Below are 15,065 nucleotides of genomic sequence, written 5' to 3'. Positions count from 1 at the left end.
GCACATGAGCCAGTCCAGGGGCACTGGTAATGATCCCGCTCGAAAGATTTCATGTGTCGCCCGCACATGAGCCAGTCCAGGGGCACTGGCAACGGTCTCGCTCGAAAGATATCACGTGTCGCCCGCACATGAGCCAGTCCAGGGGCACTGGTAATGATCCCGCTCGAAACATTTCATGTGTCACCCGCACACAGTCAGGCGGTACTGGCAACGGTCACGCTCAAACTGGTGCACTTCATGTGTCACCCGCACAAGAGCCAGTCAGGCGGTACTGGCAATGCAAACACATTTCTCTTCTATAACATCACAATTTTCTCTGATACACTGTCTTGCAATCCGAAACACCTCAAGCCTCAGGTCCTCATGCTGCAGAACATTAGCAAACTCTTCCTTTCTGCTTCTTGCCTAGCTAAATATACCTGTGTTATGATGTATACATACCAAGACGCTGAATGTGCGTTCATATGTACATGTATGTTGAAGATATAGATTATATTTTTTTAACCGTTACACATAAAAAAACTACAGTTTCATTAATATACAGAAATAAATTCAACAAGTTGAAAGAAACGAGAAGTAAAAGGAATTAAATTTCTACATTAATTTATTATATACATTTTTGGCATTTATAGAACATTTAGAAATAAAGTCATTTCGTCGTAGAGAATTACGACTTAAATTTATACTAACTAATCTTTCATTCTAGCTATAAGAGTTCACAACAATTCAATATTGTCGGATTTGAGTATTGAACATGACATAAATATTAGCCAATACTCAAGAGGGTGAGTGTTGTGGATTTGAGTGGCATCCAACGATCACTGGAAAGTTTGCCGAAAATCAGGGTTTTTATAACTACTTCCTAGAACTGTACCCCATGAAAAACTTCTTCAACGAAGTTCAGAATTCGTATATGGGCAGTAATTTTTAACCAATGAGAAATCAATAATTTCTCATGTTTGGGCAAACGAACTTACGTTCTCTCTCCGCCTCTTATGAGTTTGCTACACCTGTCTCCTAACTTCCCTTCAAGCTACTTGATATAATTCTCTGCTGTCACCACTCTTTCCAGGCCTGTTTTTTCACTCTCATGGCCCTGTCTACTTTCCTATTCCTTCACCATGTCACCTCAGGATTGGAGACAACTTTGCACTAGCCACCAATTTGGTCAGTGACCCTCATTAAGTTGTCCTGTAGGAACCTCCAGTTGTTCTCTACATTATATGTTACTATCTCTTCCTTTTTCTTGTCAAATGCTTCAGTTAGAACCTCTCAAAATCTCTGACTATTCAGAGAATTCTTAAGCTTCCAGATCTTTCTTTTCCAGACTGGTTGTCTTGGCATCTTTCTAGATCTGTGTCTGAAATCATCAATGACTAGCCTATGTTAAGGGGTGCGCTCTTCACCTGGGAAGATCTTCGTATCTATAAGCAACCATATTTCCCATTTTCTGTCAAGAATGTAGTCAATCTGGCTTGTGTGGTCACAAGATTAATAAGTGAAAAGGTCAACTGGCTGGTTTCCTGAAATTATTATTGCAGTTCATAAGGTCACAGAACTCCTGCAGCCTAGTTCCCTCCTCATCACAGGAACCAACTCTATAGCTTCCATACACCCCATGGAAGCCACTCAGATGCTGCCCAGCATTCCCACTGAAGTCACCAGCCACAAAGAGAGGGTCACTGTCATTTGTCAAAATGGTAGTTTGCAAAAAGGTGTCATAAAATTGAGCCTTCCGTTTGTATGGTATCCCAATTGAGGAGTGTATAGGCAGAAATAGTTGCTGTTAACCCATTTCTCAGCAAGAAGTATGCCCATGCCACCAACATCATCATTGCCTACCCAGAAGATTTTATGTCTATGTTCTTTGCCTCTGAGGAACTTGGTAGAAGCCCCACTCCTCCTTACTTCTTGGATGCAACACTTCTACACACCTTCATTTCAGCATCTCAACAATTTCACCAATGGTGTGCCAACTCTAAGGATGAGGAAGAGGTTGCAAGGGGGGGGGGACATCATATATATATCAATCCAAATACATTGTAGCTTGAAATAACCACCATAACTCCCTCAAATTACATAATGATAATAAGAGAGATAATGTGATAAACACCTACTTTTGCCACTGTCGCTAGTAACAACTGTGTAAACAAAGAAAAACATGCTTCTTTTTTTCAAAATATAGGGGGAAAAGTAGCAAAAGGAACTGTTATGAAGTCAGAAATTCACATTTGTATCAACAAGCCACCAGGCTAAAAACATTAACTTCTCTCATCGATGTACATTTATTTTGTAAATTGAAATCCCCTTTCTAACTATATAGTAAAGAAAGCCTTTCTTAGACAGATGAAATCAGTAATTATCTAATTGTCTACTGAACCAATTAATATCGATTTCAAATTTTGGAACAACACCAGCAATTTTAGAGGAGGGGATAAGTCAATTAGATCAACCCCATGTTCAACCCAAAAGGACGAAAGGCAACGTCAACTTTCAACTTCAGTAGAATTTAAACTCCGAACAAAGATGGATGAAATACCACTAAGCGTTTTGCCTGGCATGCTAACAATTCTGCCAGCTCACTGTCTTTGAACCAATTAATACTGTTATAATTGTCATTATAGAATGATACAGAAAGATGATCATTAATGATAAAAAATTGGCATAAGAGGAATCAAATTGCAAGAGAAAAGACTGCTGGTTTGGTCATGTGATGTGTATGCATAAGGACAGCTGCGTAAAAAAAAGTGACAGTCACTTAAAATGAATGGAATTTGTGGAAGACAGAGACCCAGGACGACTTGGGACAAAGTAGTAAAGGCTAAACTCAAGATACTGAGCCTCGTGAAGGAGATAAGAAACGACTGAGATGATTAGCAATTGACTGCGCTTAAAAAGATCTATCACAGTAAAAATGTGATTCGAAAACCATTTTCTTTATGTTTGTACATGCTGGGCCCTGTCCCATCAAATATTCCCCACAAATCATCTCTTCCCCTAACATCCCCACTCTATCTATGGCACTACTCAGCTGCTGTAATCACTTGAGACTAGAATCAGTACATATTGCATTACATTCTTCTCCATCCATTCTTTATGCTACCAGTTACCTCCCTTACCACTCCCATCATCATTCATTCCTACACTATTTTCACCTCTTTTCTGTCTGTAGCCATACATCTTCTCATAGCCACTTTCATTTTCAACACCCTCTCATTTGCTATCACACCTGATTCACCTTAGCTACCCATGTGTACTTCTACATCTCCCTCCCCACTGCTCTTACGCCTTACACACCTTACACATCACCTCCTACTTCCTGTACTATTCTCCCTGGGTTACTTCTGTCTCTCCCACCTTATCTTCTCTTTATCCTGGTATTCCCCATCAACTACATCTCTACTTTTGTTCATCATTCACCTCAACCTCTATCTCCAATCATTTGTCACTCACCCTTCACACTCTTATATCCATATCCTCTTTTACATTAATTTCCTTGAACCTTGATGTTTTGCTCTGACACCCCATCACAACCATTTTATTTTCTCTACTGTAAGACACCTGCACTTGTCCCACTGTCATACTTTAGCCTCTCAACACCTAGCATAGAGCCATCCTTTTCTCAAATAACTCCCACCATTCAGTCAAAGGAACATTTTCTTTATTTTTTCCTACATAGCATGAGAAAATCACTCAGCATTTGGTTGGAATTAGGAACAGCATTCAGTTATAGAAACCTTGCGAAAATTGACATTGGGGTTGCACAGTGGAACTGAACCCATGACTACGTGGTTGGGAAGTAGCTTCTTAAACACACAACCATGCCTGACTCTGGAATATAAAATAAAAACTAGTGTGCAGATATAGTAGCCTTGTGAGTAGATTTGACAGATAGAGACTGAAAGAAGTCTGCCATATATATATATAGGAGAACAACAGACTTAGAAGCATCAAGTGGATTGGCATTTTAAAGAAATTTAATTTATTTTCTCTGTGTGTGTGTGTGTGGGGGGGGTATATGTGTGTCTCCTTATCTTGACATCATGTGAAGGTAGTAAATGAGCATCATCATTATGCAAGCGCTATTGTTAGTTTCCAGCCTTCCATGAAAAGCGTGTCTGGCCATGTGGAAGTCTTACCTTTCTTGGAGAGAGGTGAGGATTGGCAACAGGAAGGATATTTGGCTGTAGAAAACTTACCTCAACAAATTCCATATGACCCATGCAAGCACAGAAAAGCAGATGTTAAACGATGATGGTGGAGTAAATGTAACAAGAAATAATATTGAGATGATGAGAGCAGTTGAATGGCAGACAGAAAGCCTTGTGGCATTTAGGTTATGATTTCAAATGCTGTTGTGTTCGGTTCCTAGGGTCAATAGGAAAAAGTACCAGAAAAAAGATTGTGGGAAACAAAGTTTACAATGTCCTAATGTTTCTCATTAGGGGTGTTGTCCCTCCCCTGAGTGGACCAGCAAGATCTGAAACTAGGTGTGGCAAATTATCACTTTGATTTTTAAAAACTTCAATTTTTTAAAAAAGAATTTCTTTCCATAGTTTATAATATCTGTAACGTAAAACGAGTAACTAAAAATCTGTTAGAGAATCTCAGTTTTGGAAAATTGTATTTCTGTTTTTGAAAACGTTGAGATCCAAAGAAATTCTTTGAAAAAATTATCTAGCAGTGCAGTAACTTTCCAACACGCTTGCCTATCCGACTACATCGTCCATCAAAATTTGTGGACTTGGGGAATTGTGCGTGTCTTAACAGGTGTATGAGTGAGTGATGATTTTAAACGTTATTTTAACCAGTTTGAGATTTTATATATCCTTTGAATGTGAAAAATATCATTTAAATTATTATTATTATTTATTTTAATAAGTAAAAAACATTAATGTTATAGTTAGAAGTGGGAGAGGTCGAAACTGCGGCTAATCGTCAAACAATAACTTTGCTTCGGAGAAGGATTTCCACTCAAATCAAGAAGATGGCTCCTGTACAGCAAGATTCCCTTGAAGTGCAACTTGCACAAGGACTTGCAGGCAATGAACCAGGGACTCGAGATAAAACCTTTGCGACTCTACGTAAATTCGTCCGTTTGCAATTGCCATATTTGAAAGGTGAGTGAAAATTCCGAATATGAAGTGCTTACTTGCTAATTTCTGTTTTGGCTTTTTAGACACGTGCTCGAGCTGCCAACTTTGTTCGTTAATTAAGAAAAAGTTGAATTATTTTTTACTTTTCTTATTTTATTTCATTTAATCATGTAATTTTACTGAATTGAAGATCTGCTTAGATATAAATTGATTATGAACAAATAAAATCAATATGCGGTACCTTGCTAACATGAACTTATGTAAACATCCTTTGCAGTGGATGACACATTTTCTTATGATACTTGACCATAAACTTAATGAATAAAAGTGAGATTCACCTTTTCAATCACATTAACAGAAACAGTATATTCTGTAGCATCTTGTCTCTTCACATCCTGGAAAGTTTGAACTGGCTTTTGCTGGTTGTCCTTATCCTTCCTTCACACTTTATCTCTTTTGATCAACTACGAAACGGGTCGACACGTGCAAACCGATGATCAGATAGGAGTGTATCGTTGCTATCGTGTTTTTCCAGATTACATTAACTATTGTTCTTTTTCTGTTTTAAAACAATGTTGTGTATTTTGAGAACAATTTAGCTGTTGTTTTTAGCATATCGAACGACCATTTCCACACTCTTTCATATTTCCAGACTTTGTAGTTACGCTTTGCATCACGTATTTTTCGGTAGATGGAGAGGTACATTATTTACATTTGATGGATATTTGTTGTTAATAATAATAATTTTCGAAATTATTATTATGCCTGGAATCGAACTCTTAGCCCGTGCTCTTAACCACTGCACCATATGCCCGTGGGCAATTATTGAGTGAATTTTAGAGCTTATAAATCTAATATTTTCTTATCCTTCCTTAATACTGGTTCCCATATGCTACTCATATCTGCACTCGGTCTGCTTAGGAGTTTGTTGTGTCCTAGCATATGTGCTGCTTCTTTTAGTTTTCGTATTTTCCAATGGTGTTCTCTATCTATTATTTTAACTTCATCCCACAATGGCAGGTGGTCTCTATTTTTCCTTACATGATCAGCTATACTCGATTTATCAATATCTCCTCGTGTCACAGCTTTGCGATGGTCATCTACTCTTATTTTGAGGGGGTGACATGTTTCGCCTTTGTATATCCTACCACAGCTGCATGGGATGGAATACACGCAGTCTTTGGTCATATTCTCTTCTATTGGTGGTTTTACACGAAGGAGATATTTGCGAAGTTGTATTACTCTTGAATACTGTCCTGATGTCATATGGGCCCCATATCTTTTCGGAGAGGCCTTTCACATAGGGTAGACAGACTGTGGATAGTATGTTTTGGGGGTAGTTGTTACTTAATAGATTGTTACTTACCTTGATCATTTCTTCGTGGAGGGTATCACGATCGCTACTTATATTCTTTGCTCGATGTTTTAGGCACTGAGCAATCCCTGTCTTTACACTGTATGGATGGTGGGAATTGAAGTTGAGGTATCGTCCAGTGAAGGTCGGTTTGCGGTATACGGATGTCCTGAATCCATTCTTGGTGCGCGTTATTAATACCGCCAGGAATGTTAGCTGATTGTCATTTTTCTTTTTCCATTGTGAACTGTATGGATGGCTTTATTGAGTTCACATGATCTAACAGCACATGGACATCTTTCTTGTGGGTCCAGAGTATAAAGGTGTCATCAACATATCGCAGCCATAGAGTTGGTTTTAGTGGTGTTGATCCTAAAGCCAAATTCTCAAAGTATTCCATGTATATATTGGCTATTATCAGTGAAAATGGCGAACTCATAGCTAAACCCTCTTCTTTTCGATATATATCAGTGTCCATACTGAAGTAGGTAGTTTCTACACAGAAGGTCAACATTTCCATCAAGTTTCCTATTGGTATACTAGTGTGTTCTTTTAGATGGGTGTTTGTCGCTAGTTTTTCTTGAATCACCGATAGTGCTTCACCAGTTGGGACTTTCATGAACAGACTTATCACATCTAGACTCACCATCTAGTTGGATTCAATGGGGGTATCCTTTATCAGTTCTGTGAAGTGGGTGGAATTCTTCACATATGTTGTTGACTTTCCTGCTAATGGACTGATTATATCCATAAGGAAGCGGCTCATTGGATGACATAATTCCTCATCTCTTAAATATAGAACTGTATTTGGAAAGGGTTTTAAAATAATCATTTTTAACATTGACACGTGGACACAATTAATCTTTTATGCGGTGGGGGATGCTCAATTAGATCAACTTCATTACTTGGATTGTATTTGTATTTGAATCTACCCCCAAAAGGATTAAAGTTGATTCCGGAATATGAACTCAGGACACACAGGGATTTAATTAAATACCACAACATTTAATTGCAGCTTTAGGCTGTAATATTAGCAATTGCTGTTAATCTTGGATCAGCTGTGACCATCCTGCCTCTATTCCAGACAGTCTATTTCTTATTGGCCTTGGGACCATGTTGAGGTACCCTTGTGTCGAATAATAATGGTAGTAAGTACGGAACAAAATGCGTCTTTTCTAAATAGTTGTGATCGCTCTTTAAAATCATGTCATGGCTATGAATAATGTTAAAAATTAAAGAAAGTGGTGGGCTGGAGTCAAACTAAGATTCTCAAATAGGACGAATTTACGAACTAGAAATTTTTTATTTCCAACTTCACACCTTAATCGAGCCCAACGTAGATATCCACCCCGTTACTACCAAAAACATTTACCATTGTATTCTGTCATCTCCAGACCTTTTCTTCACCCTCAGTTTTCAGAGTAAGTTCTCCACTATGTTGTGAAGCTGCTATTCATATACATCACGCCAATTTGTTCACTAGAGTTAGCCCTGAAAGTCATTCTGAAGCTGGATGTAAAGAATGCTTTTATTCTATCTGATGTTAGGTTCTTTTAGACAATATGGCCAGCAGATTTCATACCAATTGGTATATGATTCATATTTCTGTTCATCTGATCATTATCATGGCAATTATAAAAGTTCGTTCAAATGTGTTGTACAGCAAGGAGATCCTTTGAGGTCCATTCTCTTTTTCATTTTTCAATCAATGACATGGCCAAATCTGTGGGCAGAGAACTCAATATGTGGTACCTTGCTAACATGAACTTATGTAAACATCCTTTGCAGTGGATGACACATTTTCTTATGATACTTGACCATAAACTTAATGAATAAAAGTGAGCTTCACCTTTTCAATCACATTAACAGAAACAGTATATTCTGTAGCATCTTGTTTCTTCACATCCTGGAAAGTTTGAACTGGCTTTTGCTGGTTGTCCTTATCCTTCCTTCACACTTTATCTCTTTTGATCAACTACGAAACATGTGTCATGCATGACCAACAATTTTATACACCCCAGCCATTAAACCTGGCTACTCTGGTTAATGACTTCTTGTCTTCCAGAAAAATGAGTCCTCATCCCTAGGCAGAGTGTGTACAGTCAGCAGGGTCTTACACACAAGTTCATTAATGAGGAAAACTAGTGATTGTGGAATGATGATGTTAGTTTAGAGGAAAGCTATTGTCATTGATGCTGATAATAGAAGTTGAATATTCACAAATAAATGTCCAGGATTAGAGTATAGATCAACACTTTTCCTTTATCATCCATTGGGAATTTTTTCAATCTGAAAAAAAGCACATCTATTGCAATTTTGCTGGGGCACTCTGCATTGTGCAAATGTGGAACTCTTGTAGATAACTATGAACATTTTATTTTGTCAACTCAGTAATCCTTCATCACTGTGACAGGCAGATCAAAATAGATGACACCATTTTTTAGGAAACAAGAGATGTGTTTGATACAGCAGTTATGACCACCTTTGCTTGATTTCACATGGTCGTTATATATTTCAGCCGGTGGCATTTGATAAAAATGTGAGCTGTGGAGCCTCCACTTCCAAGTTTATTTCAGAATAGCACTATTATCTTGAAGGTCCTACTCCGATGCGTGGCTCCTTGTTATAAGCTTTTAAAAATTGCTTTTCATAATTTTTTAAACATCATTGATATTAGCTATTTATGATAGGTTATTATTGATTGGCTCAGGCCATGAACAAAGGCAATCCAGCCATCAGCAGCCCCATCCCATTTTGGGGATATATAGAGCTATGTGTCCTTTCCTTGTTGAAGATATTAGGATGTTAATTAAGGGAGATTTAGTTGCTATTTCTAGCAAGATGAGTGAGACCATGTAGAAGTTCAGTCTATTTGTAAGAGATTTTTATTACATTTAAATGGTTGGTTTTCTTTTCATTGGTACAGAATACATTTAATTTTCAAAATTATGTAGTTTGACCCATTAAGGTGTGATATGCAACGTCAAAAATATTGGAAACTCTAACACAACTATTTCACTTGTTTGTAACCCAACAATAAAACTAATGTTTTACATGTATTCTAGATGCTTTCTACCATAATTTATACTTCAAGTAATGACATTTTTCCTTCCCAATTACTAGAATCTTTAACACAAGATGATTTTACAAAGATATGGAAAGGAATTCATTACCGTTTGTGGATGCAAGACAAACCTCTTATGCAAGTAAGTAAAACACTATACTTATATACGTTTAGTGGATCTAATTTTCCTAGTGATTGAGATTCAGTTGAAGAAATTTAGAGTTGCTGTCTCCACTGGTGACAAAACATTAAAAACTTACATTATATTATACCAATCATCATCATCGTTGTTAATTTACTTCATTGATGTAATAAAGTGGATCTACCACAATTCAAGAAAATGAGCACAGGTCAATTGAAAGAGTAATTAGAAAATAAAGGTACAGACAGGTACATGCTGAAGAGGTAAGTGTGCTAGAATATTTAGTCATCACTTAACATCTCTGTATATTTTTTTTTCCACCCTGCTGGTAGAAGTTGGACAGTTCTTCTCATCACTTCTCCTTGGGTTTTCTTTACTCAGCTCTCTTATCCTTTATGCATGTTTCATGTTCAGCTTTCCCGCACACTACAATTGATTCCTGTTGTGCCAGGATTTTTTTTTCCCCTCTCACTTCCCTTGTGCTCCTTCATTCATGCATACTGATATTATGTGTCCACTACTGTATACTTTAATTTTTCTTGCCATCCATTGCACTCAATGCTCATGTTCCACTACGATTCAATATCACACTTGATTTGAATGGCTGTTGCATTTAAGTGAAAAATTGCAGTGAATTAGAGAAAGATACACAAAGTAGATTTGGTACTAGTTAAGCCTAAATACACTGAATGCAGAGTCTTCAGTAACCCCCCCCCCCACAAACACACACACTCATAATTCTATTTATTTCTGGTATCCTTGAAAAGGGCTTACAAGATATAGGAATTCCAAATAGTCAAATGTTAAGTTTTTAACTTTTTTAACAGAAAATTGCTTTCGTTGCATATTTTGTTCTGTCAAGAACATTGTTTGATTACCAAAGAAAGTAATTGATTTTTCTTTGTTTAAATGTATTTTAGGAAAAACTTGTCAACGAAGTCTGTGAACTGCTTCTTCACTTTCCAACTGAAGAATATGCCATGATGTACATAAAAGCTTTCTTTGAGGCAGAAGCTCGTGAGTGGAATGGAATAGACCAACACAGACTGGATAAATTCATGATGGTTCGTACCAATTTCTGTAAAAATTTTAGAATTATTTTGATGCTGGCTGAAGGAATTCACTTCACAACCACATGGCTTAAACAATTATCTTCTACCACAACCTTGTGGAGTGAAGTTTGGTAGACAGAAATATGGAAACTGCGTAAGACCATTAGGTAAATGTATGTATGTGTGTATGCATTTGTGCATATGTATGAATAGGAAACTGAAATTGCATTGCACAAAAAATATTTTGTGGTATTTTGGTTACCTTCTTTCATGTCCAGGCCTACTCCACCTGTTGTCCCTTGCGAGGGTTGTGTCAACAATTGACTAAAATCTTTCAAATTGATGCTCCAGTATGGCTTTGGTCCAATCACTAAAAGGTGTCAAAGACTAAATCAAAGAGCTGGAGTCTATTTATCATTGACAAATAAATGAAGGACTTTGTGCAAACGGCTCTCAATCTTGAAGGGATTTTAAAATCTTTTTTAATTCATAAGTATGGCTTATAAGATGCAAGCAAATGTCAAATGTTGATCTTTAGTTGACTGTGCTGCTGTTTTCTGTGCAATTTGTGTAAGCAGTACATAGTTAGACATACGGCATTTATTTTCTAAATGTTCAAGTTGTACTTCACTACAATATTTCAGTACGTTCTGTTTTAATCTACAGTACATAACTGTTTTTCAATTCATCAACTACTCTTGCAGACTTTCTATTTTGACAATTTGTAATTATTATATTGTTTTGAGTTCATTGATGATGGGACAATCAAAATTGCTTGAAACACTGGGATTTATCAAGTTAAAGAGACTAAATTGTTTTTAAAATGTTAACCATGTGAACTGTGTAATAAAAATAATATGTTCATCTCTAACATTTAACTTATGTTTTATAAATATAAATTTTTGTATCTCTTTTCTAGCTTATCCGAGAGTTTGTAAATTCAACATTTATGTTTCTGTCCAAGTCAGGCTGGAAATTAGATCTCATAAAGCAACTGAATGTTATCATGGAAGAGAGTGTATTCAATGTAGGAAAGGCTATGCAACCTACAAGTCTACAGTTGCATCTAATTGAAGTTTACTTTTTAGAGTTGAAGAAAGTTGTCAATGAACAGGTTGGTAATAGTTTTTTATTTTTCTTTCTCCCTTCTTCATCTTCTGTGTGAGTGGATAAGTGCAGGCATGGCTAAAGATGGTTGAAGAGTCTGCTTCACAATCATGAAGACTTTGACTGCTGTTGTAGCTAGGTGGCCATCTATGTCTCTCCTTTCTTTTTAGGGTTATATTAACCACCATCTTCTTCCTTGTTTTAGGTGTGATTTGAAGGAGAGTTGGCTGGTATTTCTAACAGATCAGGTGACTGTGGAAGCTCCATTATTGGTTTAAGTAAAATTAGGTAATTGGAAATAGTATAGAACCCCATCAGATAGGTTGTAGTTATCAAAAGGCCAGATTTGTCATGCTGTCTACTTGAAGTTTATATTAAGGGTTTAATAGTCTGTGGAATATTCAGCCACCTTAACTCAATTTATAATCATTGATTGAACATCCCATTTTTTATGCTTGATTTACCTTAAATGAGTCAAGTACTCATATTGACCTGATGTTATCCCTAGAACAAAGCGTCTTGAAATCTTCATAAACAGTACTTAGGAAGAGTGTGGTAGTATATATTTCATATGTATGAGTAGCAGGAACAGTGAATAAATAGTGAGAGCAGTGTTCAAATTCCTGCTAAAAGCCTACAAACAGCAGCAAGAAGAAGCCTCTGTAGTGTGTCTGTTCTTGGGTCCCTAAATAAAAGGAATCTATAATTCTACAGGCTTCATAACCTATTACATACTCATCTTAATGAGATGTCTATTTTATATTGAATTTTGTGAAACAGTGTTAGTGGTTTTACAACAGGCCAATCATTGGTTCTGTGGTGGCTAGAGTGATAGTGTCTGTGCAACTTGAGAAAGCATCAGTTTGTTCGACCAGAGGCTATGCTAGAAATCTTTTGCTTGACATGCCATCTGGTTGGAAAACAAACTTCTTGACCATGCAGCCATGCCTGTGCCTTTAGTGTAGCTAAGAAGTTTGCTACCGAGCCACATGGTTTCTGGTTTAGTTCCACTGCCAGGCACCTTGGGCAAGTGTCTTCTTCTATAACCCTGGGCTGACCAAAGCCTTGTGAGTAGATTTGGTGGCCAGAAACTGCAGGAAGCCCATTGTTTGTGTGTGCATGCACTGATTTTGATATTCTATGGTTGTCATTGACTGATGTTGCTGACATGACTGGTTGCTCTGTGCTTTCAAAGACCTCTAGAATAAAAAAATATTCTTTATTTGAAAGCAGGTAAAGGTTGGCTGTAGAAAGAGCATCCAACTATAAAAATAGAAAAGCCCATCATGTGTGTGTATTATATATATATGTGTGTGTCTCCTTGTCTTGACATAACATGATAGTTGTATTGCGATCATACAAGTAGTATCAGTCATTTCCAGTCTTCCTTGAAAACATATCTGGACTGGGGGAAATATTACCTTAAATGGGAATAGGTGAGGGTTGGTAACAGGAAAGGCATCCAGCCATAGAGTATATGCCTCAAAATGAATTCTATCTGAGTCATGCACATATGGGAAAGTAAATGCCAAAATAAAAGATGAGAGCTGTAATGATTCAGGATAGAGATGGCACTGATTTTCAAATCCTTTATATGTGAGTGGCTGAGTATTCCACAGACATGTATGTCCTTAACCCTCTAGCATTCAAATTACTGTTGCATGTAATGCTTATTTATTCACACTGTTTTGAATTAATCTTGCACTCCTCTCTTAGTTTCAAGATCTCAACAATGTGATTGTTTATTTTTAAAATGACAACATAGGGTAGGTATGAGAGGTCATATCTGGTCAGTTTAAAGATAAATCAGGTAGACTATTTGGGCTGGATATGGCCAGTTTAAAGGGTTGGCAATTCTACATAGTTCCATTCGCCTAATTTTACTAACAAGCCATGGTTCATTTCAAGGTTATAATAAAGATACTTACCCACAAGGCCATACAGTGGTATTGAACCTGGGAGCTTATGATTGTGGAGCAAACCTCTTAACCATTTGATCATACTTGCATGTAATATAACTATTTTAGCATTTGTTGTTTCCACTATTTTAACAAAGTGTTTCTTGTTTCTGCAGCTCACCCCTGATACTGCTATCCATTTGTTTACTGCATTTGTAAATGTTTTTCCTGTTCTCAAAAAGTAAGTTTTCCTCTTTTTCTTCTTCTCTCCAAAAGAAAATTATAATACAATGGTTAATATTCATCTATTGTGAATATTAGATTCCATATCTAAAAGAGATCAGACAGTCTTCGATTTGAAGTTAAAAGCTTTTGCCTTACTTATGTTATTGTTGTTGCTAAATAGCTGCTACCATGCACCTGGTAATATTATTTGTTAAACTATCTTGAGAGGCAAAGGAAATCCTTTCCAGTTTAGAGACCTGGTATAAATGCTTACAACAGAGTGGACTGCAAAAGACACCCAAGGACTAGGTAGTGTGTATGAAGCCAGGCATTGAATGAAGTCAATGAGTTTTTCCCACAGGCTTATATACACAGTTTCTATTTACTATATTTCTCTGTATGGTTTTGATTGATATGAGGCCATGAGGGAAGACATTGTCCAATGTTTCAGTGCAGTGAGATTGAACCTAAAACAACATAGTTGCAAAGCAAGCATCTTGAGCACACAGTTACTCCTGTGTTCACAGAGCATAATAAATTTGACAAAAACAGGAATACCATAGGAAGATTTTGCTGTGGACAGTAATGTTGAACAGCATGTCAGCTCTTATTATGATTAACCCTTTCGTTACTAACCCGGCTGTAGCCGGCTGAAAAATTTTTTGGTTCATAAGACCAACCCGGCCATAGCCGGCCGAGAGTACCCATTGTTATTTAAATGTATATTTGAACCCAGATCTCGTTAGTACATTCGTTAAAACACCTGATTTCACTTTGCAAACAGTTGAGTTATTGTATCCGACATTGTTTGGCGTGATATTTGAACTCAGTGAATTTTGGAAGAATTTTTTCCACATTTTTTGCGACGTTAATTTTTTTCAACTTTGAAGATGGAGAGGAGTTTCATGCTACCAAGCAGTGATTCCGAATTTGAAGGTTTTTTGACAGAAGATATGGAGATATCGAAGAAAAGAATGAATGAGCTACTAAAGCACGTGGTGAAATAAATCGGATATTTCTGTATCCGAAACTGAAAGCAGCAACGGCGACAGCGAGGATGATTTTACACCAGAATGGAGTAAACACTTAAAAAAACGTTTTTATTAACAATTTTTCTGAGGAAACAG

At 37.0% G+C, this 15,065-nt stretch overlaps 1 protein-coding gene across 4 annotated transcripts in view; it reads left to right on the top strand.

Moving 5' to 3' along the window:
- The first annotated feature begins 4,946 nt into the window (after positions 1-4,946).
- The window catches only part of LOC106879446 (MATH and LRR domain-containing protein PFE0570w), a 34,830-nt gene continuing 24,711 nt past the window's right edge, over positions 4,947-15,065 (top strand). For all 4 annotated transcript variants that reach the window (XR_001410637.2, XM_014929001.2, XM_014929000.2 and 1 more), the window contains exons 1-5: positions 4,947-5,120; positions 9,574-9,656; positions 10,577-10,720; positions 11,628-11,822; positions 13,890-13,954. Coding sequence is in view for 3 of the 4 variants with exons in the window: in XM_014929001.2 (XP_014784487.1) it covers positions 4,988-5,120; positions 9,574-9,656; positions 10,577-10,720; positions 11,628-11,822; positions 13,890-13,954 (620 nt within the window). In the remaining variant the exon portion in view is untranslated. The remainder of the gene's footprint in view (positions 5,121-9,573; positions 9,657-10,576; positions 10,721-11,627; positions 11,823-13,889; positions 13,955-15,065) is intronic.

Source organism: Octopus bimaculoides, chromosome 20 (assembly GCF_001194135.2).
Source record: "Octopus bimaculoides isolate UCB-OBI-ISO-001 chromosome 20, ASM119413v2, whole genome shotgun sequence".
NCBI classification, from domain to species: Eukaryota; Metazoa; Mollusca; class Cephalopoda; order Octopoda; family Octopodidae; genus Octopus; species Octopus bimaculoides.
The sequence above is the reverse complement of the archived record's forward strand: the minus strand, read 5'-3'. Positions and strand labels throughout refer to the sequence as shown.